Below are 26,598 nucleotides of genomic sequence, written 5' to 3'. Positions count from 1 at the left end.
CATATGACCCAGCAATCCCACTACTGGGCATATACCCTGAGAAAACCATAATTCAAAAAGAGCCATGTACCAAAATGTTCATTGCAGCTCTATTTACAATAGCCAGGAGATGGAAACAACCTAAGTGTCCATCATTGGATGAATGGATAAAGAAGATGTGGCACATATATACAGTGGAATATTACTCAGCCATAAAAAGAAATGAAATTGAGCTATTTGTAGTGAGGTGGATGGACCTAGAGTCTGTCATACAGAGTGAAGTAAGTCAGAAAGAGAAAGACAAATAGTGTATGCTAACACATATATATGGAATCTAAGAAAAAAAAATGTCATGAAGAACCTAGGGGTAAGACGGGAATAAAGACACAGACCTACTAGAGAATGGACTTGAGGATATGCGGAGGGGGAAGGGTAAGCTGTGACAAAGTGAGAGAGTGGCATGGACATATATACACTACCAAATGTAAGGTAAATAGCTAGTGGGAAGCAGCCGTATAGCACAGGGAGATTAGCTTGGTGCTTTGTGACCGCCTGGAGGGGTGGGATAGGGAGGGTGGGAGGGAGGGAGATGCAAGAGGGAGGAGATATGGGAACATATGTATATGTATAACTGATTCACTTTGTTATAAAGCAGAAACTAACACACAATTGTAAAACAATTATACTCCAATAAAGATGTAAAAAATAAAATAAAAATTTTTTTAAAAAGTGAATGCTATTCAATAACCTTATGAAAAAATAGCAGAGATAATACGTTTCAGCAGAAGGTCACCCAGTCTGGTGATCAGCAATAAGAACAAAAATAAGGGGAGGTGCTCTTTAAAAAGTGGCAGGAAGTCTTCTCCTTGGATATCCACTAAGTATGACTAAAAGTGTGATTTTTAGAGACAGAAAGAATACTAATGAGCAGAAGAGAATGATATGTAAGCTAACGGTAACATGTTGACACATATTATGTGAAGAAGGGAAACGGGTAAGTTGTTAAAATATCTAATATTCAGAAATCACTTATTTTTCTTTAAAGTAGACAGAAGTCAACCTATCAATACCAAAAGCAGTCCTAGCAGATAATAAAAGAACTGTGATGGCCCACTTAAACGTTCTAATTTTTTTCTCTTTAAAGATCAAAAATTTCAATATAATACAATGCCCAACACCCTTGATATCTGTCCTCTCTTCCATAAAAATTTTCAAACTACAGATGCCATCATAGTGCAACTGTTGAATACTGAGGGATACAAATGTAAAGTAGGGAAGATTCATGGGCAGGAGAACGTCTGTAGTGATTCAAGTCCATTAATAAGGCTGATCTAGGCCTTAAAAGCTTTATCCTTCATATTCAGACTCAGCATGGAGTCTGGAAACCCTGCTGATTCTGTCACTTTTAGCCAATTGTTGGCTACAATCAACAACCATCAAGTCCTAATGACTGTCAAGATCTCTGTTAGGGCCACACAACACAAAAAGAGAAATGATGTGACTTTTCTCGTATCCTACTTTATTTTCCGGGGCTTCTGAGAACTTAGTAAAAAGAAATAGCATTGTCTTTCTACGCAGTCTACTGTTCAAAATATATATTATCTCATTTGCTCTTCAAACAACCCCCTTAGGTGAAATGCTCACTTGGATAACTAACTAGATATAGTTATCCAAGACTCCGGAAGATTGGGAAATCTGCCCAAGGACACATAGCTAATAAGTGGAGAGGCTGGAAATCAACCTAGATCAGTCTGATTCTAAGACACCAATATTCTATGCTCCCTCCCAGATGCGAAAGTCTCAATAGTGGTTATCAAACAAGTTTATTAAAACATCCCTATTGTGGGAGACCAAAAAAAGTGACTATGTGTGACCAATGAATTTAATCAATTTACTTGAACTGAAAATTTCTAAATATTTATTTTAATTCATACATACTGCTGATTAAAATGTAATGAATACGTTTCAGGAGAAAAATTTAATGACATGCACCAAGTTGCTAAAAATATATATAATCCCACGCCCAGGAATCAAGTCTCACAAAATAATCAGCAACATGCACAAACATGTATGTACAAAGACCCCCCGAGTTGTGTATAAGAGTGAAAACTTAGGGGAAAAAAACGACATGTAAATGTCACACTATAGGAATTTGCTTAATAGATTATACCACATACACATATTCTATAATACAATACCTACTAAAAATAATGATGTGGATTTTATTAATAGATGAGGAAAGCTAGTCACAATTCATTGTTAAATGAAAAAATAAAATAAAATCAATGTGTATATTACAAAAGCAAAGGAAAAAAGGTCTTGAAAAAAATATATCCAAAAAAGTACTTATACTTTTTAGTGGCTTTCTGAATTTTTACAATGCAAGGACTATTTTATAATCAGAAAGGGAGAAGTTTGAAATCTCAACTACTGGCTACATAAAAATGCACACTGTAAGTTTATAGCACCATTCTAAAAAGGATTTAATAAGTCATCTATAAATATATGTATACATTTACAACATAATATTAAACAAATTTGACAGAAGAAACTATCTTATCAAACTTTTGTCAACTAGTCAAAAAAAGTATTTAATAAAGATTTTCTGGTTTTAAGGCATGCATGTATCTAGTGATCCATTTTCCATATGAGTGATATAAGATTATCTGCATTATAATTAATTTATAATTTCTGGTCTAAGGAAAGCAGTCCTATGCACCTTCAAGCATTGAAACCATCCATAAAAGTCCTTCTGATGCATGGTAACATACTGCCCTCTGCTGGAGACGTAATTTTACACAGATAAAATTTTCGTTATCCACTAAATCCCACTATGCACACAAGATACTGCGCTGAGCACTGTGGGATCCCTATAAAAAAAAAGACAAAACTACTTTGCCTTTTACAAAAATTATAATTACAAAAAATATAAACTTTGAAGAAAGGTAATAAAAAAGTAAATTTAAGAATTCTCTCTGCCCCCCCCAATATAATGGTACTGCTATTACCATCATCATCATCATTCTAAAAAGAAAATAAATGGCATCATCTCACTTAGAGAACTCAAAAGCACATTAAGCTATACTAAGCATTAAAAAAATTTCCTACAACCTCCTTCTTGTAATTGCTTTTAGAATACAGATATGTCCTGAGTTAATGAACCTGACTTGTCAATATCCATTCAACACCTAGGAACAACTGGCGGCTTATCAACCTCTAAAATTATCTGAATTACCCAGTATCTTTCAGTAATTCCTCAAATAACCTGAGCTCTTTATTTCAATCAACCTAGTTGTCAAGATTCATTTTATACCCGTATACCTCATGTTCTACAAAGTTGCTGCAAACACTGAATTAGTGAACAGTGAAACATTGTTCCCAGGAGAAACGCAGAGTTAGGTTCTTGTGAGCCTCTGGTTACACTTTCTTCAACTGATCAATACAGAACCTTGTTTTATGTGTGTTCTGTTTAAAGACATCTTATTTAATATACATCATTGTCGACTCATCAACATTGCGATTGCATTCAGCAGCACTGTAACTCATTCCTGAATGAAGCTTACCTAACACACACGTTTTCCCCCGTAAGGCCCACTGCAGCCTTCTTGTGATTAGAAACACTACACAGCATGTCAGCACCATGCCTGGGCCCATTGTAAATGACAAGATCGCTTACAGAAAGCACAAAAATTTGAAAAACATGGCACTAAATAGACTGCAAAAAGGGCGTTTGTTTGTAGTACGAGAGCTGAAATGAGAAGGCAGGGTATCCCCATGTTTGATCTCAGCTGGGAATGTACGAGTTTGGTGACTCGAATTTTTCGCTGCTCTGTGCCTGCACGTGTCTGTGAATAACAGTAAAATCACACCACACATGATGATTTGGGGGTTACAGATAAATTTTAGCAAGTAGGAGAATTGCCAAATACAGAATCTGCAATTACTGAGCATCAACTGTATCACATAATGTTGACTATTTTTCTGTTTGATTAATGACTAATACTACAAATAACCATTCATAGCATATGTATAATATTTAAGTCGCAGAGCAGGCTAAATGGGCCACTATTATCTGAGAATTATCTGAGAAGACTATACCATTTAAATATTATTTCTATGGGAAAATGTCTTTTGGGTTCTAAGTCAACAATTCACAGACAAGATAAATCAACTTTAAAGATTCGTGTATATGAAGAAATTCACCAGAATCCTGAAGTCCATACAAAAGAACAAAAAACTTGGTCCATACTCTCTGACCTAGAAAATTCCACTGCTAGGAACTTAGCCTACAGATATCCTTGCCCTGTATAAAATATTACAGCAGCTCTGTAATAGTAAGAGCTGTATATGTCCACTGATAAGGGAATGGATAAATAAATTATGGTACACCCATAAATGGAACCCTTGGTTAAAAAGAACATGGTAGGGCTTCCCTGGTGGCGCAGTGGTTAAGAATCCGCCTGCCAATGCAGGGGACACAGGTTTGATCCCTGGTCCGGGAAGATCCCACATGCCATGGAGCAACTAAGCCTGTCCGCCACAACTACTGAGTCTGCACTATAGGGCCCGAGAGCCACAACTACTGAGCCCACGTGCCTAGAGCCCGTGCTCTGCAACAAGTAGTTGTGGCACTACTGAAGCCCACGTGCCTAGAGCCCGTGCTCTGCAACAAGAGAAGATACCACAATGAGAAGCCCGCACACTGCAATGAAGAGTAGCCCCCGCTCGCCAGAACTAGAGAAAGCCTGTGCGCAGCAACGAAGACCCAACACAGCCATACATACATACATACATACATAAATTTATTTATTTTTTTTTTAAAAAAAGAACATGGTAACTCTGTATGAACTAATATAACACTATCTCCAAGATGTAAGTTACAAAAAAGAAAACAAGCTAAGTGCAAAATAGTGTGCAATGTATGTTAAGTAAAAAAAACAGAAAAGAAACCTACTACATACTCATGTGCTGTATATGCACAGACTATCTCTAGAGAGATGCACAAGTAACCAGTAGCAGTGGTATCCTTTGGTAGGATAACTGCAGTTAGGTACAGGTGGGTGGGAGGCTTACTAATCACTATATACCCTTTTGTACCTTTGGAATTCTTTACCATGTATCTATTAAAAAAAAACAAAATAGATCACTACTTTTAAAAGTAACTGAACCCCAGTCTTATTAGCTTTCAATTTTAAATACTGACAGCTTCTCTATGCCACAAATCTTTTTATTCTTAGAACTCCTTATGCTCCAAATTTCTAATTACATATGAAAATAAACCATAAAAAGAATTCTTCATAATTTTCAGTAGATACCTGCAGCCTCACCTTAAATATGATGACAATGGGTATATCTTCTGACAAAGTATTATGCCTCAAGTAAAATCGTCCTTGTTTCACAGCCATATTAGTTCTGCTTTTTTTCTCATGGGTAGAGCTGTAAGGAAACACAAGTTGGTTAAACTACATCCCCACTCAGTTTCAAGCTAGTTAATATGCAGTAGCGAATGACCACCAATCAATAAGATTCAATTGATCAACAACGATCAATAAGGTCCTTCCAAATAGGTGTCTTTTTACACAACTCCTCTCCTGCCTCCACCGCCACTTCCATCAACATTTTAAAACACCAGAATTGTTTCTTTAGCTTTGAGATTATGGTGGAAGTTCTGTGCGTGAATGAGTGACAATCACCAATTCATTTTGACCTACTTCACTTTGATTCCACCTGAATTGCTTTGATCTAGTGTGGGATATATTTCTGATCAATTTTATACATTTGAAATGAAAAACTTCAAAATGAGCCTACACTATAATGGGAAAACTACACGGAAATGAATAAATACTATGAGTTTTTAAACTAATAATCCAATAAAATATACCTACAATCTTGGCATACAGTGAAGCTAAAAGAAACTAAGGAATCTCCTTCTATTGATCTGTTAGCTGTAATTTTCCTAGTGGATTTAAAAACATTTCCAAGCTTTAGTCAACCACAATAATAACACATACTGATCACCCACTACATGCTGTGTGCACTGTTACTCACTCTACTTACACTAGCTCTAATCTCCTACATACTAAGACTTACTTCGAAGTGTTGCCCCCAAATTACATACGAGGAAACCAAGGCTTAGAGAAGCTAAGTAACTACTCCCCCAACTAGCTCATAGCTAGTAAACAACTGTGGGATTCAAGTCCTGATTGCCCTGGCTTCAAAAGCTGCGTACAACAGTAAGATGTGGGTTGCAGAATTATTAGATCTGGATTCAAATGCTGGCTTCCTCAAGATCGATGTCACCCTGTGCTCAAGGCCTGTTACTCAGATGGAAATAACAGCACTTATCTTGGAGGGCTGAGGTGACAATTAAATATATATAAAGCACCTAGTACACTGCCTGGCTCCTAGTAACTGCTCAATAAATGGGCACTATTGTTAGCTGCCTCTCCACCAGAAAGGAAAAATGCAGAAACTCTAAGCCAAGCTGTTCACTGTAGGTTGTCAGAAGAGAAACTCTACTGCATACTGACATTTTAACTATGCCACATTTTTTTATTCCCAGAACTCATTAACATCCAAATTTCAAATGACATAATAATAAATCAGAGAAAAGAAGTTACAGGAGTGATATAAGGGATACTGTTGTAGAAAAATGAGTACACTATGAAGGAGGTTGGTCTAACAATACAATGTTAAGTACATGATATACAATTCATTAAGTATAAAATAGTCTCTGATTATATCAGAGTAGGAATACATATGTAAAATGGTGAAAAGACTGAAAAGGCACATGAAAAACTAAAGAGTGTTTTTTTAATTTCTTTTTTAAAAGTTCCTTTAATGCTACAGATTAACGTAAAGTCCAACTTGAATAAAATAACTAATGGTCTTTTGAGCAATGTCTCACACTTTCATCACTGGAAATTTTAAATCAATACTCTATGCTTACAGACTTACACAATTAATTGAATGCAGATAGTTTAACTATTGCACTGCCTGTTATTGGAGAGAAATAACTGGCTACCTCCGTATTGAACGATAATCATCTGACACTAATGGAATGATCAATATTTCTTAAGAACACCATCCCTGCTATCCATACCTGGTAACTGAAGCACCCACAGCCCCTTTTCTGTCAGCCTCCACGATGATCCTGTTCTTAGACAGCTGCTCTTGGATAAGAATAACTTTTTCTACTCCTTTAACAATGAAGTAGCCCCCTGCCCAAGGGAAACAAGAAAGGTGTCACCAACTATTCTTCCAACAGTGTGATTTAGTAATGGCAGTGATCTCCTGATCACTCTTCCATCACCTCACGGTGCTGGCCATCACTCAGTTCGAAGGGGTTTGTCAATATTGTTTTACGAATTGGTAATAGTCTCAGCACATGGTTTTATACAAATGAACCACAAGATGATAAACTTCTTGAAGACAAGGAACATATCTTATTGGTCTATGGATCACCAGCAGCTGACATATATGAGAGGTGAATGAAAAAAATGTTAAATAAATTAGTCTTAAGATTTTATAAGCACAGAATTAACTGACAATCTTCAATAAAAGCTAAAATTTGCTTAGTTTTCTAACAAATCATTGACAATGGCAGATTAAGATTAGGTTTCCAAAATAATATTCGATATTCAATAAAACTCGTAAAACATTATGACATACTTTTGCACACAATTCAGAACAGGATAAAGTGAGACTTCATTTTACCTTCAGGATACAAGCAAAAACAAGGCAATATATTTGACTTATGCAAAATCCTGTTTCTAATAAAGTCACGTTCTTTGTTAACCTCTTTCCAAAACCTTCTGGGATTCTACATCTATGCAAGTTTAAAGGAATTGGAGTAGAGCAACTATAAATTAAATCAATGTGAAACATGAATTAAGGAATTAAAAGAACTTTCTGTTAAGTGCTAAGCTTGAAACTTAAAAAAAATACTGCCTAGAAATAAGTACAAAAATATAACTTAAAAAAATTTAAACAGAAGACCTTCATTTTTTGCCTCTATATGGCATTTAAAACAGCCTGAAGTGAGCTACTTGTGACTTTTCAGATGAGGTAGACAAGGAACTTCGTGAGATTACTCTTGAATTTTTAAGCATACCAAAAGAAACCACTGAGCAAAGAGACAAAGGAAAGCCTGATAAACCACAGCAATAAATCAGAACTTGGGGTATTAATAAATACCCCAATAAAAGAGGAAATAAAAGAGGAAACGGTATATCTTTTAAAAATACAGACTGATAGAATAAAGTTGGAACCGAATTTCTCAATGTTTTGCAAAGTTTTACCCAAGTTGACTATAAAGCAGAAAGGCTGCTATCGTTTTTGAGGAAAAGTGGTGAAACAACAGCAAGAGCAAAACAAAAGAAAAAGAAAAAAAAGAAAAAGGGAAGGGGGCACAAATCCAAAAAATCACACATACCTGGATCTAAAGGACATTCATTCAGTTTGGCAAATTCTGCAGGTGTTTTTCCTGTAAGAACACAGTTTGAACTACGTAGCATTATGGGCATTCTGTTTAAAATAAAACAAAAGAAAATGTCACATACAGGTTGTCACTGGTACAAAAGCTGAGAAGAATACATACTGGGCACTGCACACATCACCAAGGGGTCTGCATTCCTGTCTGACATGCTAGGAAAGGCGGAGGGATGGTATTGCATGAAAGAGCCAAGTGAAATGAAGTATTTCCTCAGGCACACTGCTCTTCTGGTACAGATAACAAAAACTCAAATGTGTGGTTTACTTAAACTTTGCAGACAAGCCTGAGCGAAAGTCACACATGGCAACACTTCATTTGTGGTAAACAAAGTGACTCCCCTTAGGTAGAAACAGCACAATGAATCTAAGTGTAAGGAACGAGAGACTATCAAAACTAACCAGGCAATTTTGAAAAAGAACTAAGCAAAACTTCTAGAAATGAGAAATGTAAGCATTAACTTAAAAATCTAGGAGTAGGTTGAATAGTAGATTTGATGCTGCTGAAGACAGAATTACTGAATGGAAAAAGAGATCTGAAGAAATTATTAAGGATGTATTATAGAGACAGAGATAAAGATATGACGGTTTCAGAGTCCTGGAAGGAGAGAGGGAGAAGGCCTCATCTCATGTATGTCTAATCAGATTTCTACACAGCGAGAATACGCAGAATGTGTGAGAAGTCCTATTCAAAGAAACAATGGCTGTGAACTTCTAAAAAATGTATGAAAGCATAAACCACACAATATCTATTCAGAATACATAAAAAGAAAGCCACATCATAATCAAGATGCAAAACATCAAAGACAAAGAGAAGATTTAAAACCCAGCCAGAGGTAATGGCAGGTAACCTGCCTTTAAAGGAAGAGAACGATAGTTGGATGGACAGATAACTTCACACATGCAATTAACAGACGACAGGGCAGTGATAAGCCAGTGACTGTCAACCTAGATTTGTGTATTCTGTTAAGTCACCATTCAGAAAGAAGTCGATACAAAGATATTTTCAGACAAAAACAAAGAAGTTACTACTAATGAACCCTCACTAAAAGAATTTCTAGGAAATTCCCTGGCGGTCCAGTGGTTAGGACTCTGCACTTTCACTACCGAGGGTGTGGGTTCGATCCCTGGTCAGGGAACTAAGATCCCACAAGCTGTGTGGTGCAGCCAAAAAAAAAAAGATTTTCTAAAAGATAATACTACAGGAAGATGAAAAACAAATGTTGAAGAAAGTCTGACATGCAAAAATGTATAGTGAACAAAGAAAATGGTAAATAATGTGGGTAAGTAAAAACAAATATTAGCTCTAAGATAATAATAATTTCTAATATATGGGTTAAAAAAGACAAAACAAGCTAGAACTAAAGTGCATAACAAAAGCATGTATATCAGGAGGGTCGATTTGATCCAAGTTAAAGCTGTCTAAGGTCCATGACCTTTCCATAAGAATAAACATATTATTTTCAAACTTTGTAAAATACACAATTCAAAATTTCTAAGGTAAGCATAAGCAACCAGAACTACTATACATGACTTTCAAATCAGCTGGGAGAGAGCAAGGAAAAAAAACGTCCATGAACCCTAAAAGCAAAAAGAGAAAAAACTGAAATGAAAAGCTGGACAGACTAAAAATGCAAAATAAGTTGACAGAAGTATATCCACATATATCTGTAACATATAATAAATATAAATGAACTACATTCTCAGATAATTTTTTTAAAATCTAGCCATATGCAGCTTATTTCAAACAAACCTAAAATGTAAGGACGTAAAGATAAAAAGAAAAGGATAAAAAAATGATATGCCAGAAAAATAACCAAGAGAAAGCAGATGTGGCTATAGTAAGAGCAGACAAAATAAATTTTAAGGCAAAACAATATTACAAGAGATAAAGATAAATGCCTAATATTCAATAACAAAAGGTTCAATTCACCAGGAAGACCTAACAATTCAAAACTTCCATGTACCTAATATCGTAACTTCAAAAAACAAAAATACACAAAAACATAAGGAAAAATGGACAAATCCATCATTGTAGTGGGAGATTTTAACACATTCCTCCTAGCACTTATTAAAACCAATCAAAAAATCAGTGAAGACACATAATATCTAAACAACACAATTAACAAGCTTGATCGAAAAGAAAAACATAGACAGTGACACAACAACTGGAGAATACCCCTTGCTTCCAAACACACATGAAACATGTATGAAAAGAAACAGGTCTCCACAAAGTTCCAAAACTTGATGTAAAGCACCAATTTGCAAATTTAAAAACAGTCTTCTAAGTAACTCATAGGTTAAAAAGGAAATCATAATGGGAAGGTAGGGATAGAAATATCCTCATTTTCGGGACTTCCCTGGCAGTCCAGTGGTTAAGACTCTGTACTTCCACTGCAGGGGGTGTGGGTTCAATCCCTTAGTTCCCCCTGGTTGGGGAACTAAGATCCCACATGCCTCGAGGCATGGCCAAAAAAAAAAAAAAAAAAACCCAGAAAAAAAAAAGTCCTCATTTTGATATTTAAATAAAGAAAAAAGACACTGACTAATATATAAGAATATTTAAAAAAATTTTTTAAAGAATATTAAAATTACCAGAGTAACCAAAAGAAGAAATAAAAATAAGAAACAAAATTTGGAAGAGAAAGAGAGAAGGAAAGTGAATGATACAGATAAACCAATCCACACCTTCTCTATTAGGAGTCAAAAAATAGTTGTCTAAAATTGATGTAGCAAGAAAAAAAGGTATAAGCATAGCATTTAACGTTATGGATGTTAATAACCAGAAGAAATAACAGAACTGGTTACAAGGTCAGGAATGGGACTAGGGATGAGGAAGGGTAGGGAAGAAGACTCCTGCTTTGTATCAAATGTTCTTATGTACTATTTGATTTGCTACCAAGTATAAATATTATTTGGATTAAACTAAAAACTTTTTAGTTCACAAAAAACAATTAAATGAGATAATGTTTCCAATGGTAGTGCATGGTACATATAAGCAGTCTAATTAACAGAGGTCGTTTTTCGGAATACAGGACTAACAAATGAAATCACCTATCACAGGACCTGGCACCTGGTAGGTATTCAACAAATACCAGTTACATGCCCATCCTTCCCTGTCCCTCTTTAACTCAGGATCTAAACCCTAAATGTATTTCTGGTTTGCTCCAGTATCTCCTGCCTTTCTTTCACAATACTCAAACTGGATAATCATTTAGCAACAGTCCAAGATTTAACTGGACACAAGTATGGTCCATTTATAAGAAAGAGAGAAGCTCTGATCTTAACACTGATAAACAGTCGTGCTAAGACAAAGATTAACACTTTAATATCCCTACTTCTTTTCCTAAGTGAAGAATGAGGAGAATGTAGCCAAACAAGCGATGTCGTAAGTGTCTTCTACTTACCTGAGGACCCAGCAGAGTGCAGACAATGACAGTTAGCTGGTGCATATTTAATGAACAAATGGATGTTTATTAAACTCTTAGCACTTTTGAAGGGGGGCGGAACACTTGAGCGGTAATTATTTGCACTAAGTTTAAAGTCCAACATCATTATTAAACTCATTATTAAATATTGTGGATTCTGTCCATTTCTACAGGAGAATCAATATATTTCCCTAATTAGGAAAAGCCGGCAGCAAAAATGCTAGCTGATGCTATCTATTATTTCCACACTTGTTCTGGGCAAATAAATAACTTCTGCCTTAAATACTGTTATAAACACTCATTCTTCCAGGAAAACTCAAAATATGTAAGAATCCACCGAGAAGACCAGCCCAGGAGCGTTCAGTGAAATGCTATCTTACCCAATGTTTCCCTAACAGCCTGGAGTTACAGGAGGAAATGGAAGCAATTTCCTTAGCTTTATAGAAAAGGTTTCACGATTTAAATATAACAACCACAACAACGTGACGGATGCTGCTCCAAGTGCTTTACGTGTGCTGACTCGCTGGACCCATAAGATAACCCCGTGAAGTAGGCTCCAACTCCCCCATTTCTCAGATGAGGAAATCGGGCAAGAAGAGCATTAGTACTTGCTCGCGATCACCTCACAGGGCCGCAATGCTGGCAGCGAGGCTCCAGGAGGTGTCAGTCCTCACCTGCCAATGGGTAAGGCGTTGCGGATGATCCTCTGGCTGCCTCGGGTGTATTCAATATCCACTGTGATGGGGGCGGAGTACGTCATGTCCCGCAACCGGCACTGAAAGAGAATCAGACAATCATGGCTCCTCCTCTCTGGAAAAGAAAGGATCCTGGCAGCCTCAAAGAGCTCTTCTCAAGTAGAAGTATGGCCCATGCTGGACTCTGATCCCTCCATGGAACACAGCTGCCCCTGTGCTGCCTTAAGGGCACTGGGAATTACAAGCTTACCTTCTCCATGAGGGGATGATGCCAGCCATGGATCTAGACACTGCCACAGCATCCCCACCCCTGCCAGCCCAGAAATGGGACAATAAATCTGGTACTGATTTTCTTCTCACTGATCTGATGCCATCACCAGTCTGCTCCCATATCTCTGAAGCCATTAGATCATCCTTTGCAAACTGGGTCCTTGGAGAGTCATCAATATGGCTGCTTTATTCAAAATAGTTAACCACCAGTATAATAATAACTAAAGTATGTACACGCACAAACTAAAAGAATTAAACTATATTTCCTTTTATTCTCCAAACAAACTAAACTATATCACAAAATTCCTTTCCAAGGGATATGTCAGAGCATGAATCACTCAACACATCATTCTAACAATTTCTGAGTCACTTGCGGAACTTTAGAAATTGTTGGTGCGCGCTTTACTTTCACGTGGTGATGACTCACTAAGAGAAGCCCTTGCCTGGGCCATGATCAGGAAACCCCATCAAAATCTTCCGATGACTTCTCCATTATATTGATGGTCCTCAGGTGCCTTGCAGTCTCAAAAAGAGAATTTCTCTGAACCTCAACCATACAATTCATGATGCTGAATCCTCTCTCTGGCTTTTACTGCACCAAAGACAGATACAAACTTTTTCTAGCCTAACAGTGCCTAGGATTTTAAAATACTATATAGTCCTATTATTGACCAGTATATTACCTTATATTTAATTATATCAAGCCTCCTGCAGGCCTGACCAAAGGTAGGGTGGCATGATGATCAGAGTGTGGACTCTATTTTCTGTGCTCAAATCCCGGCCCTACCAATTAAGTTTTAAATAACCTTTCTGCATCTCAGTCTCCTCATATGTAAAACGGGAATGTGAATAATTTTAATTCCCAAGAGTATGAGTATATATTTTTAGAATGGTGCCTGGTACAGAGTACTATATAAATATTATCTCATTTTTGTTAATAAAACTAATGTAACACCCATGATAGGCAGATATTCATGGGTCTTAACAAACTCATCCCTTCAAATGGAAATGAAATTTGACAGAAGTGGTAAACATGGGGCCCCAAACTACCTCTGGGGCCCCCTCTGTCCCCCTCGAACTCTCTCTTATCAACAGGAATAGGGCTGTGTGGGTAGAGCCTGCAGTACCTGCACCCCCAGTCCTGCTGTGGGTCCCATGACTGCCCATCCACCTGCTCTCCCACGCTCCCCATCTCTCTAAGAGTCAATACCCTCCAAGAAATCTTTGCACCCTCTTTCTCTAATTGCAGTAATACCCATGTGTTTTCTTCAACATCAGGAATAATTATTATAATGACAACTGTGGCTTCAGCCTTCTTGAACTACTTCGAATTCTTCGTCTTCTCCCTTCTCTGAACCCAGTAATATACTAGTTTAGAAGGTGACTTGGAGATTGTTAATTGGCTGTTTAGTTCTTGAAAAATTGGAAAGTTCTCGCCAAATGGAAAGCGGAGGTGGGGAAAGCCAAATCGGGGCGCACAGTTTCCAACATCCAGTCCTCACTACTCCCTGTTCAGTCCAACGTCACATATTCGCCTTACCTATCGTCTAGGCTGCAAACCCTGGTGTCTCTGTTTCATTTGTTTTGTTATTTTAATCCATAAGAGTATGAACTTGAGCAAAGATATTATGTCTTATTTCTTTTGTATCTTCCAATTTTGCAGCACAAAATAAATGTTCAATCAATACTCGGTGATTAATACCAAAATTACCTATATAAAATATCTGGTTACTTGATCACACTTCCTATTTCACCTTGCTTAGACAACAACCATAGCACTCTAACACCTTACTTGTTCTTTACTAAAGATTCCTGTGCTATGTTCCCTAATTGCTATTTTAGCTTTACATTAATACAAACCAGAAAAATCTACAAAAATCATTTTCCTTCCTGAATCAATGCCCAATTATAGACACTAAGTGGAAGAATTTGAAGAGAAATCTAGAATCCGTTAAAAGTCAATAAACAGGCCTGTTCTAAAAGCCGTTGCCTGTAGCTCTTTTAAAACCCTAGCATTTACATTTTCTTCTCCTCTGCCTCTTCTGCTAGACCGTGAGTTCCTTGTCCTCAGTCCCTCTGCAAATGCAAGGCTTGCTGACCCTCAAAATACACGCTAAGCGAGAAACCCCTGCAGGAACAGCACACCGCACCAGACACCAGTGGTCAGCAAGGAGCGGGGGTGGAGAGACCATGAAAAAACTCAGAAACAGGACATAAAAAAGACACAGTGACCTAACAGTGCAAGTTAACTAGGATTAAATGATAAACCAACTAATATAAAACTGTTTCCTAATACAGTATGGTATTATACAGGTGCTTATTTATTTTGGTTATCTTGTCTCATAAGAGATTTTTTCCCATTTTTTAAGAATATATTTTAAGGGCACTGACTCTTCCAGTTAAACCAAACAAATCCAATTAAATTAAGGTTGATAATTACCTCATGAGGGGACACCGGTCTAGTTACATTGAAGCTTTCTTCAACATCAGGAAGCCCGACATAGATATTAAGATATCTGAAAAGCAAGTTATTCCAGAACCAATTACAGTTCTTCAAAGAACATATAAACAATCAAGCTATTTTCCTCCCGAATACAAGATTGCCCTTTGACAAATGCTTATCTTGCAGAGGATGACAAATTAACAAATTAACAAATTATAATTGGAGATCTTAAGGTCATAGAACACACAGTTTACAAAGGAGAGAAAATGTTATCAAGTTATCTTTAAAAAAAATACTGTAAATCTCTTTACAAAAATATTGAAACTATAGCTCCCTACAAATGATACTTAAGGAAAAAAGCAAATGCAAAAGAGTAGCTCTAGTGCACTACCATTCTCATAAGAAAGGATACGGAGGAAAAAATATATGTGCTCATTTGTGCAAAAGAAACAGGAAGAAGAAAGCAGAAACTAAAGAGACGGGTTACCTACAGGGAGCACTGGGAACACAGTGGGAAGAACTGGAAGGGGAGGGACAATTTTCTGAATAGACTTTTTTCTATAGGTCTAACTCTTACAACCATAATAATGTCTCACATACCCAAAATGGCATACAAACCTTACTGCACTACAAATGAATAATATAACGGCACTGAAAAGGTAAGAAAGAAAATAACTAACCTGAGTAACTTTAGAAAACAGTATTTTGATTGGATACAGCAAAGACAGAAAAGCAGTATACAAGTATTAGTAAATTTTATTCTCACAGAGTGATGAATTAACAATTCTGAAACTAGTTTATGTATATCCTAGGACTGAATAAGTAAGTAAATATAGCTCTGTCTATTGAGACTTTAGTACCCATATCTTGGTGTCTAAACACTACTCTCCAATAAAAGAGACTAAAGCTCCTTGGAGAAATGACTGATTCCAGGCTGGGACAGGAAAAATACTAGATGGACCACATCTCATGGTACCAGAAAGTAGAGGAGTGCTCGAAAATTCACAGGGGCATGTTGAAAGGATGCAGCAGTCAACTTGATGAATCTCCCTATGGCCAAATCTGGGACCATTTGAGAAATAAAACAATGACAGTACTGGATTATGATGCATAGAATAAAATAAACATCCATGAGTTCATATTAATATAAATAAAATTACAGATAGAGAGTAAATGAGGGGAAGAAAAAGCTCTTCCTCACAGTAGAATTCTAATATTAATGTAGAAAGAATGATGGAAATAGAGACTTGCCAATAGGTAAACACCACAGCAATTACTGTTGTAGGTAACTGCTACAACAATCATCAATGCATGCTAAAGGTAGTGGGTAAAGTGCAATGAGAAATAAGATATTTGCATAGTCTCGAAGGATCACCTTATAAGATAGTGATTAATTACTGAAGGAAAAATTAGTAACTTTACAGTAGAGAAACCTGGAAGATACCATCTTAATCAAGTGAACAAAGTTAAAATCACCAGCCGTTAAATATACTGACATCTGTACCCCCGATATGGTATAGTGAGAATGACATGAAGCATCGCTTCTGTAGTATTCTGGCCAAAAAGGCATAACCCAATGTAGCCACAAGCAAATACCGCACAAACCCGAATCAAGGACTTTCTACAAAACGACTGACCAGAATTCTTCAGAAGTGTCAAGGTCATGAAAGACCAAGACAGCTTGAAGAACTGTCATAGATTGGAGAGGATGAAGGAGACATATGACATCTGAACATAATGCAGGTCCTGGATTGAATCCTGGACCAGAAAAAGGACATTAGTGGGAAAACTAAGATTTGTAGATTAGTCAACAGTATTGTATCAGTGCTAATTTCCTAGTTTTGCTAATTATGCTATGGCTACATAAGATGTTAATATTAGTATAAACTGGGTGAAGTGTAACATGGGAACTCCTTGTCCTCTTTTTGTAATTTTCCTCTAAAATTGTCTTTAAAAAAGTTTAAACCTAATAGTTTCAGTAACTTTTCACTCATAACTACCTGTTATCCTTAGCTTACCAATTAAAAATTAAGCAGTTGATAAATACCTTCCTATGAAACAGATAAAAGGAGAATTATGTTAAAAGAGTTTTGACAGCAACTACATTCACTATAAAAAAATGTTAGACATAATCAAAATAGCAAATTAAGAGTAGTTGCTTCCTTACTTTAAGTACCACATGGGGTCAGCATCACTCGTGACCTTTTCATTGGCTTTCATTATTTTCTTTATCTGCAGGGGAAAGAGTAACATGAGGAAAGACTCTGGCTTCCAGTTAATTCTTAACCATATCCTTTTCCAAGATCTGATGCTTACCTCTACATTAATGAAATAGTTAAATGAATCTATATGCTGTTTCACAAGGCCTTTCACCTAAACAGATAAAAAGTAAAAAGTAGGTTAGCAACAAAATAGCAGATTACACAATGGATCTCACCTGATCCATAAATTTTCCTCAAAACCAAAGTGAGAAAAAAAATCCATGAATTTTACTTAGCAAAGCTTTACATTTATGTGTCCTCACTCCACCTCTCCTCCATCTTACTAGAACACCCTCAAATTTTCCTCCCTGAAAAACAGTCTGACCTTTGGAATTCAAGATATGAGTACCTGAATATACCTAATGACTCCCCATGAGCTAACAAATAAGGCAGGATTTTCCCTACATGCTTTGAATTTACAAAAAAAATCCCAGAAACAAATACAGCAGTTGAGCATCATCTCTTCAACCCTCAAACAACATCTATTTTCTTTCTTGTCTTGCTCCTATGTAAGCAGTTTTATGATTTCCACATATCTGTCTTTCATATCACTTTTAGAAGAATGAAGGGAAAAAACAAGGATCTCTATTAAGAAAACCAAAAATAATTGCATTTAAAATTGGAAGCAGAGTGAACATCAGGGACCTAAGATCGACCAGCTGGCAGCGGCTTCCTTTCATCTCAGAAATCAGTATGGCTGCACAAAGCGCTATGAAAAACACTGAAACGATAAACACATAGAATCCAGTCTTAGGATTTAAAGGACCGTAATGTTCATCATTTTACATTAATCTTCAAACACAATTAGTTCAACATTTCTAGAACACTCTCAACAGACAGATAATCACAGGGCCTTTGCTTTAATTCCACCTCCTTATTCAGGATCTCACTGGCTTACAAAGCAGCCATCCTATTATGAAATAGTTCTGATTGTTAGGGGAAAAATTCACCCTTACAATGATCTGCAGTCTGCCTTCCCACAGTTTCCACCCCTGGGGCTTAACTGTCTTTTCTGGAGAAAATGCCTGCTCTACCACAGTCTGTTGAGTGATCACATCTCTCTTTCACGTTCTCACTTCCAGGCTGAACAGGCACTTCCACTATTTCTCGCAGGCATGCCTTCCAGACCCCTCAGCAGCCCATGAACCGCTCCTGAGTGGGCTCCACGCTGTCATCACATGGATGTTAATCCTCCACAGCCTGACCAGTGTACAGTGGGGCGACTACGTACCTCCCTCACTCTGGATATTTTACCACTGCTATTAAAAAACAAGGTCATGTTACAGGCTGATCAACTAGAACTCAAAAGGTAATTGTTTATGTTCACAAAAGAATGCTATTAAGTCAAGCACACCCCATTTGGTACTTGTGCAAAACTAAGAGGGACTTACAGGAGTCCCTCTTCACTGCTGTCACCCCAACCTAACATTCCAAGTCTTGATTCCACCTGCCCACAGCACTGCAGCCTCACAGGCTTCAAGTTCCTGTCTTCAGTTACATATTAAAAATCTTTACATTTTTGTTCTTGGACAAATATATTTCAAGGTGGTCTGAGTAAAAGAGAACCCCAACTTTAAATGAATGAAATAGCTGTAGTCTCATGTCTCTGTTAAGTTCTCTACCTTGTCAACTACAAAGTGGCATTTTCCATTGGCACCTGCCATCTAAGCACTAATACTCTAGCCGACAGTTCAGAAGATTGAAGGTTCGAGTCCCTTCAAGGTTGCCATAGTAACTGTCGAGTTAAAAAACATGCACAACATGAGAGTTGCGAGTTAAGTTTTATTTGGGGCAAAATGAGGACTACAGCCAGGAGACAGCATCCCAGATAGCTCTGAGAAACTTCTCCAAAGACGCAGGGGGGAAGGTCAGTATACATGTGATTTTGGTGCAGGGGGAGCACATGCAATCAAGCACACATTCTTCGCAGAAGGTTTCTGCTACTCTCGTGAAGGTTACTGCTAGTCACGAGGCGCAGACGTCACCATGAAGGATTTTAGTGCTTTTCTAGATACGAGGAGATGCAAGAATTGGGCTCATAAAATTGGCTCCTGAAAATACCTAACTATTGGGCTTCCCTAGTGGCGCAGTGGTTAAGAATCTGCCTGCCAAGGCAGAGGACACGGGTTCGAGCCCTGGTCCGGGAAGATCCCACATGCCGCAGAAGAACTAAGCCCGTGCGCCACAACCACTGAAGCCCGTGTGCCTAGAGCCCGTGCTCCACAACAAGAGAAGACACCACAGTGAGAAGCCCGTGCACCGCAACAAAGAGTAGCCCCCGCTGACCACAACTAGAGAAAGCCCGTGCACAGCAACGAAGACCCAACGCAGCCAAAAATAAAAATAAATAAAATAAAATTTAAAATATATATATCTAACTATCTGAAGACCTGTTTTGCCAGTTTTTCCCAGAGCACACAGTGCCTCATTTCTGCTCTCCACCCTGAACTCCTTTCAGGGGGTGTTGAAAGTCAGCAGCTGTAGCAGCACATGATTTAATTCTTGTAGAGGTAGATGGCAAGTGCCAATGGAAAATGCCAATATGTAGTAGACAACCTCTTCTTGGACCACATACCACCAACTGTCTCCTCTTTTTTGAATCACAAATCCTACCCCTTCTCCTCTGCTTATGCGTATGTGTGTATGTGTGTGTGTGTGTGTATATATATATAGTTCCCTTTGAAAAAGAAAAAAGTCATAATTAAAAACAACAACAACAAAAAAAACTTCCCTTGACCTTACTATCATTTTATTTCATTTTTGGTTACTTAAAACTTCTTCAAGAGCTTCCTATTGCTGTTAGAAGAAAAGCCAAAATCCTTCACATCAAACTCCTTAACCATAAAATCTGGTCAGAAATCTGGCCCTGACAGCTTCCCAGCTTCATCTCCCAGCACTCTCCCTTCTGCCTATTAACAGAAAACTAAGTTGGACAAAACTCTACTCATTTTTCAAGTCTTCATTCTTTCACTTAGCGAGATGCTTCCAAGATTCATCCATGTTGTAGCATATGTCAGCACTTGATTTCTTTTTATTGCCAGATACTATTCCATTGTATGAATAGACCATATTTTATTTATCCATCCATTAGCTGGTGTTCATGTGAGTTTACACTTTTTGGCTATTATGAATAATGCTGCTATGAACATCTGTGTACAAGTTTTTGCATGGACACGTTTTCATTTATCTTGAGTAAATACCTAGGAGTAGAATCGCAGGATCAGACAGTAACTATGTTTAACCATTTGATGAACTGCCAGGCTGCTTTCCAAAGCGGCTGCAACATTCTACATTCCCATCAGTAGAGCGTTAGGATTCTGATTGCTCCACATCCTCATCAACACTTGCTACTGTCTTTTTTTGACTATAACCATCCTACTGTGTGTCAAGTGGTCTATCATTGTGGAACCTGCTACTACTCAGCATAAGCTCCTTAAAACTGAAATTCAATAATAATAGGAATCGTATAATCTGTAGTTCCTCTGTCTAGCCACTCACCCATTCCAGCCAAGCAGACTGGACTCTGTTTCCTACAGACCCCGTGAAGGCTCCTCCTGAGCACCTTTATTAAGCCATGCTCCCTGCATCCTACCTTTCAGCTCAGTTAATTCCTTTCCTCTTAAGATGTGGCTTACATCTCACCTCCTTTGGGAGGCCCTCTCTGACCACTTGTGGCATCACTCTTGCCAACAGCACTTTGGTTTGTATTATTCATGTGCCATGCTACAACGTATACTACTTCCTATCTCTAAAATTAGATTAGCAATCCCCTAACTAGTATTTTATAGACAGGGATACTGCCTTATAATTTCTTGTACTTCTAAAACCTAGAAAAGCACACAGTTGTACAAAGTCAAAAAATGTTGGTGAAAAAAAATTAATTTTAAAAAAGGCTTATTTCTTCACTCTTCATTGGAAAAACAACTAATTATTATTAAATATTAATTACCTTTAAAAATGCTGGAAGCAGCCGCCATTTTTCCTGTGAATCAGAACAATAAAAGTATCAGAACTCTGTGCTAGCAATCACAATATTTTCATGAGAAGTTACTTTAATGTACCCAAAATGACTCACTTCATCACAGGAAGCAAAAGAAAGTAAATGAAAACGAACAATTTTTACATTGCAACCACTTTTATGGAAATCATGTATGTGCTGTGTATGTACATGTATACAAACATGTACACACACAAGTATATATAAACCACAGATTTCTTAAATAGAATATACTTTAACCTCTTCTTGGTGACTCAAGATTCCAAGTACTTTTTATCTTTATTTTATTCTCATGACACTTCCTGAGTAAGCAGGGTTTGCCAGTCTTAGGAAGGGTGAGTAAGTTTCAGAGAGGCTGGTGTGGAAGCTAGGTCTCTCAACCCAAAGGGAGTTCTTTCTCCCCCTTATTTTTTCTCAACTAGTGCCTGGTCAGAGCTCAGGCTGCAGAAGGATATCACATGGTGTCCATCTCCTACTTTAAATGGTTGCAAACTGCCACACTTCTTGAGTTCTTAGGCCTGCTCTTCACACCTTCCTGAGGTCGTAAACAGCCTACCATGATAAGACTCTTCATGAATGGTATCTAATCTGTTAATGGGAAATCTGACAAATGGTTAGAACTGAGTCTTAAGTAAGAATACACAGTTCCTGAGTAAGGGCTCCAGGATCATGTAAGACTTCCCAAGAACTGTAAACTTTTTTACTTTGAGTAACAGGAGAAGCATTGGAAGGTTTTGAGCAAAAGAGTGACAAGATGATGTGACTCATTTTAACTGGATCACTCTAGCTGCTGGGGTGAGAACAGGCAAGGTTAGAAGGAGGGAGATCATTTAGGAGTTCACTGCAATACTCCAGGCTGATAACAATATGGGTAGTGAGAAACTGTTGGCTAGGAAACTCAATGTGAAGTTAGAGCCAACAGGACTTGACAGTAGATTAGATGGAGACTCTGAGAGAAAGAAGAGTTGAGACAGACACGTTAGAGTTGCCATTTCTGGAGATGAGGAGGACGCTGGATGTCTGGATGCTGTCAGAGTAGCAGGTTTAGGTGTGCAGGGGTCATCAGGAGTTTGGTTGGGGGCATGTTAAGTTTGAGATATCCATTTGTCTATTTGGAGATGCCAAATAGACAACAAATATAGGTCTGGAACTTGGGAAGAGAGTGGCCTGGAGATCTAAATCAGGGAGAGGTCAGCAAATGGAGGGTAGTTAAAGCCGTGTAACAGATGGAAATCACGTGGAGAAGAGTTCCATGAAGTGAGATCAAAAACACTCCAACGTTTAGAGATGAGGAGCAGAAAGCACATCCAGCAAAGAAGACTGAGGAATGGCCTGAGAGGGAGGCAGACGACCTGGAACAAGTAAAAACATTTTTCAAGAAAAAAGGTAGGTGGGGGCAGGGGGTACGTAAGAAATCTCTATACCTTCCTCTCAATTTTGCTGTGAACCTGAAACGTCTCTAAAAAAAGTCAAATCTTAAAAAAAAAAAGAAGTTGAGTCTGGCAAAACTCATCTATGATGATAGAAATCAAAAGGTGTGGTACGGCACAAACTGAAAAGGGAACTTTGCGGGATGCTGAAAATGTTCTATATCTTGTATGGGGTGCTAGTCATTTGGGTATACATAACTGTCAAAACTAATGTAAATGAACACTTAGTACTCATGCATCTTACTGTATGTAAATCTACAAAGAAGAATGTGAGAAAAATCAGAGAAGACTATATGAGGAGAGTAGAAAGATCTTGAGGAGATCTGGGGGGGCGGGGCGAGAAACAAGTTAGAGAAGTAAGCAGTGGCCAAAATGATAAAAGGACTCATATAAGTATGGTAAGGACTTTAGATTTTGCCCTGAGAGCAATGGGCAGACTGAAGAATTTTAACCAAGGGAGCAACGTGATCCTATCTGCCTGTTTAAACTGATGGCTCTGGCTACAGAGCAGAGAACAGACTGTTGGAATGGGACAAGTCAGGAGCCTAGGAAATAAGAGATGACAGTGGTTCAGACTTGGAGAACAGAAGAAAGGAAGTTTCAGAATTGAGTACATTTTGTAGTTGGGGGCCCTTAAGATGGGACGGTGGATTGGATGCAGAGGGCCAGGAAAAGGAACTGTTATTCCTGAATCAGAAGACTGGAAATGTAGTACTGGTCCCTTCACAGCTGTGCAAATTCAGACAAGACACAGAAATCCTTTAGGCTTATTCCTTCAGCTCTCTGGAGAAGCAGTCCAGTCAGCAGTTAAGGATGAGGGCTCTGGAGTCTGACTGCCAGGGTCCAAAATACAGATCAGCCATTTAACAACCTTCTGAAACTGGGTGAGTTACTTAACCTCTCTGAGCCTTAAAAATCTTCATTGGCAAAATGGGGCAAAAATATTACTTGCTTCAGATGATTAAATAACATAATGCTCGTTAGGCTTGAACAGAGCTGGCACATACGTGCTCAGTAAATGCTGGTTCAATAGCTAAAAATTCAGATCAACTATACTCCAACATAAAAAAAAAAGTTAAAAATCCAGTATTGTCCAATGAAGATCAGCAGTGTATTGCAGGCACTCACAGATTGAATCTAACAGACTGATTATAATTCCTTTATTTGCCGAATAATTATTAAAGAAACAGATTTACTGATCCTGTCGGCCATTCTCCTCCTTAAACTTGTCAATGGCATCCCAGCCCTCCTTTAGATGTCTAACAAAACCTTTCATAATCAGGATCCTTATCTGTCACCCTTAAATCTCTCCTCTACTTTTCTCCACTCCGGTACTACTGGATTTGTTTTAATTCCTTAAAAACAGATGGTCTTGCCTCCAGGCTTCCAGTGTCCTGTTCCCTCTACCTGAATCTCTCCCTTGACTATTTCTCCACTTCCCATCCCATGCCAACTAAGATTTTGAGGCCCAGAGAAGTTATATGTACCTTTCCAGAAAATAAAATTACGTCAACATCTGAACTTCATTAGGCAGCTCACTGTAGGGCAGTTATCCTTAACTGCTGAGAATCTGATGAAAGCTACGGGGCTACTCCCCCCGAAAACACCTAGGCAAAATTTGGAGTAAATTTTCTCGGCGTTTAAAATACTCCTGCAGCCCAAACTTGAGTTCCCGGTGAAAAGGAAAAATAACTAGCCTGAGATTCAGACGATCTGGTTTTCCCACCACAGCCAGCTGTGGGACCTCACCAAAGTGGCCTAAGCTCCCTGGACCTCATTATCCCTTATAAGCCGTCAAAGATGCAATATGTCCCCCCAAGGTGGGAGAGAGTCAGTCCTCCCCTGATAACACACGAACACTGGAATGCGTCCAACCCGAGAGCCGTGCGCGGAGCCGCTGGGTCTGCACGGCGGCTGACATGTCTCCTCAGCTTCATCCTGCACGAACAGCAGTGGCCGGCTCTGGAGAGGACTCGCGCGGAGCCCCAAGCACGCGCGGAGTCCTGAGCATGCGCGGAAGACGCGGCCCGCCCCCCTCCGCGGCCAGAGTTCTCGGGGCAACGCCTCCCGGGGACGCATGCCAGCCTCTCTTCCGTTCTACGCGTGCCCTGCCCTCACCTCTACAGTCGGGATCGGCGCGGCCAGCTGCTCCGGGGTCAAGTTCCCAAACTCCTCCGCAAGCACGTCCATGCTGTTCACGACAAAGGAAGGAGCAAACAGAACCCTCACGCGCGCCTTCGCTGCGCCAGGCAAACTGCTGTACCCGTGGAGAGCGGTGCGCGGTGGCCTAAATAGTCCCCGCCGCGCAACTTAATCGGAGTCGCGGAAGAAAGGTTCCGCCTGCTCTCGGTCAGAACCTGGGGTTGAACCCGGATGTGGCTGAGGCGGAGCTTGGAAACTGCGTCCCCTGGTGTCGCTCGGAAGTCTCGCCTGGGTAATCTTAAACCCCAGCGGACAGATTTTGGCAGTTATCCCACAATCAAGACCAACAACGCGTATTTTAATTTTAAAAATAATTCAAAGAAAACGGTAAATGGATAATTTGCACAACTTGAGCCACCGAGGCATCGAATTCATTTAATTTAAGCCCAAACTACACATTGTATAGTATGGAAAAAATAGGAAATTTACCAAATGCCTAGTAGGAGGGGATTGGTTAAAAAATTAAGGTACATGCGTGTGATGGCCTATTATACAATCATTAAAATGACCACGAAGTGAGGAGGAGTTAACTTACCTAGAGAGAAGAGCATAACAGGACAGTAATTAAGATAGTGTTATATTCTAAAAGGGCTAGACAGAAGATCCAGGAGTAAATTCCAGCAGAAATTTAGTATGAAAAGATGACATTTTAAAAGAGCAGGGGAAAGATAGCTTATCCAAAAATTGATGTTGGAGCTGCTGATCAGCCATTTAGAAAAAAAATACATCTAAGTAAATACTATACGGATTAAATATTTAAATGTTAACAAAACCTTAGAAGAAAATATAAAGTGAGTAAATCCATAACACTGAGCTGTGGCCACCTTCAAGGATAGCAATATAGTCAGAAATCATAAAGGAAAATATTCATAGATTGGATAATATAATTCTAGCCATAGGTTTATGATTCCACGGAAAATTTAAAATTTTCTGAACAGATGGTTAAAAATCACCATGAATGGTTTTCAAGAAATACAAGTTGGGGCTTCCCTGGTGGCGCAGTGGTTGAGCGCCCGCCTGCCGATGCTAGGTAGACGCGGGTTCGTGCCCCGGTTCGGGAGGATCCCACATGCCGCAGGGCGGCTGGGCCCGTGAGCCATGGCCGCTGGGCCTGCGTGTCCGGAGCCGGTGCTCCGCAACGGGAGAGGCCACAACATTGAGAGGCCCGCGTACCGCAAAAAAAAAAAAAAAAAAATACAAGTTGGCAGAAGAGAAAGGATTGGTATCCCTAATTTAAAGTGAACTTATAGGGACTTCGCTGGTGGCGCAGTGGTTAAGAATCTGCCTGCCAGTGCACGGGACACGGGTTCGATCCCTGGTCCAGGAAGATCCCACGTGCCACGGAGCAACTAAGCCCGTGCGCCACAACTACTGAGCCTGCACTCCAGAGCCTGTGAGCCACA

The 26,598-nt window shown here is 38.8% G+C and overlaps 1 protein-coding gene across 3 annotated transcripts in view; it reads right to left on the bottom strand.

Annotated features, from left to right (window-relative positions):
* Positions 1 to 25,400, bottom strand: part of POLR3B (RNA polymerase III subunit B) — a 115,929-nt gene extending 90,529 nt beyond the window's left edge. For 2 of the 3 annotated variants that reach the window (XM_027107434.1, XM_027107435.1), the window contains exons 1-9: positions 25,112 to 25,400; positions 21,516 to 21,548; positions 17,622 to 17,678; positions 17,473 to 17,537; positions 15,303 to 15,378; positions 12,572 to 12,672; positions 8,414 to 8,505; positions 7,082 to 7,199; positions 5,307 to 5,415 (exon numbers count right to left, since the gene is read on the bottom strand). In XM_027107434.1, the coding sequence (XP_026963235.1) occupies positions 5,307 to 5,415; positions 7,082 to 7,199; positions 8,414 to 8,505; positions 12,572 to 12,672; positions 15,303 to 15,378; positions 17,473 to 17,537; positions 17,622 to 17,678; positions 21,516 to 21,548; positions 25,112 to 25,183 (723 nt within the window). In that variant the 5' untranslated portion in view covers positions 25,184 to 25,400. The remainder of the gene's footprint in view (positions 1 to 5,306; positions 5,416 to 7,081; positions 7,200 to 8,413; positions 8,506 to 12,571; positions 12,673 to 15,302; positions 15,379 to 17,472; positions 17,538 to 17,621; positions 17,679 to 21,515; positions 21,549 to 25,111) is intronic. The other variant, XM_027107436.1, reaches the window with a different exon arrangement.
* Positions 25,401 to 26,598: the final 1,198 nt, after the last annotated feature.

The sequence above is a fragment of the Aethalodelphis obliquidens genome, unplaced genomic scaffold (genome assembly GCF_003676395.1).
Source record: "Aethalodelphis obliquidens isolate GAN/ISIS:26980383/991018 unplaced genomic scaffold, ASM367639v1 scaffold8, whole genome shotgun sequence".
In the NCBI taxonomy this organism is placed as follows: domain Eukaryota; kingdom Metazoa; phylum Chordata; class Mammalia; order Artiodactyla; family Delphinidae; genus Aethalodelphis; species Aethalodelphis obliquidens.
This window is presented reverse-complemented; position numbering and strand designations above follow the sequence as displayed.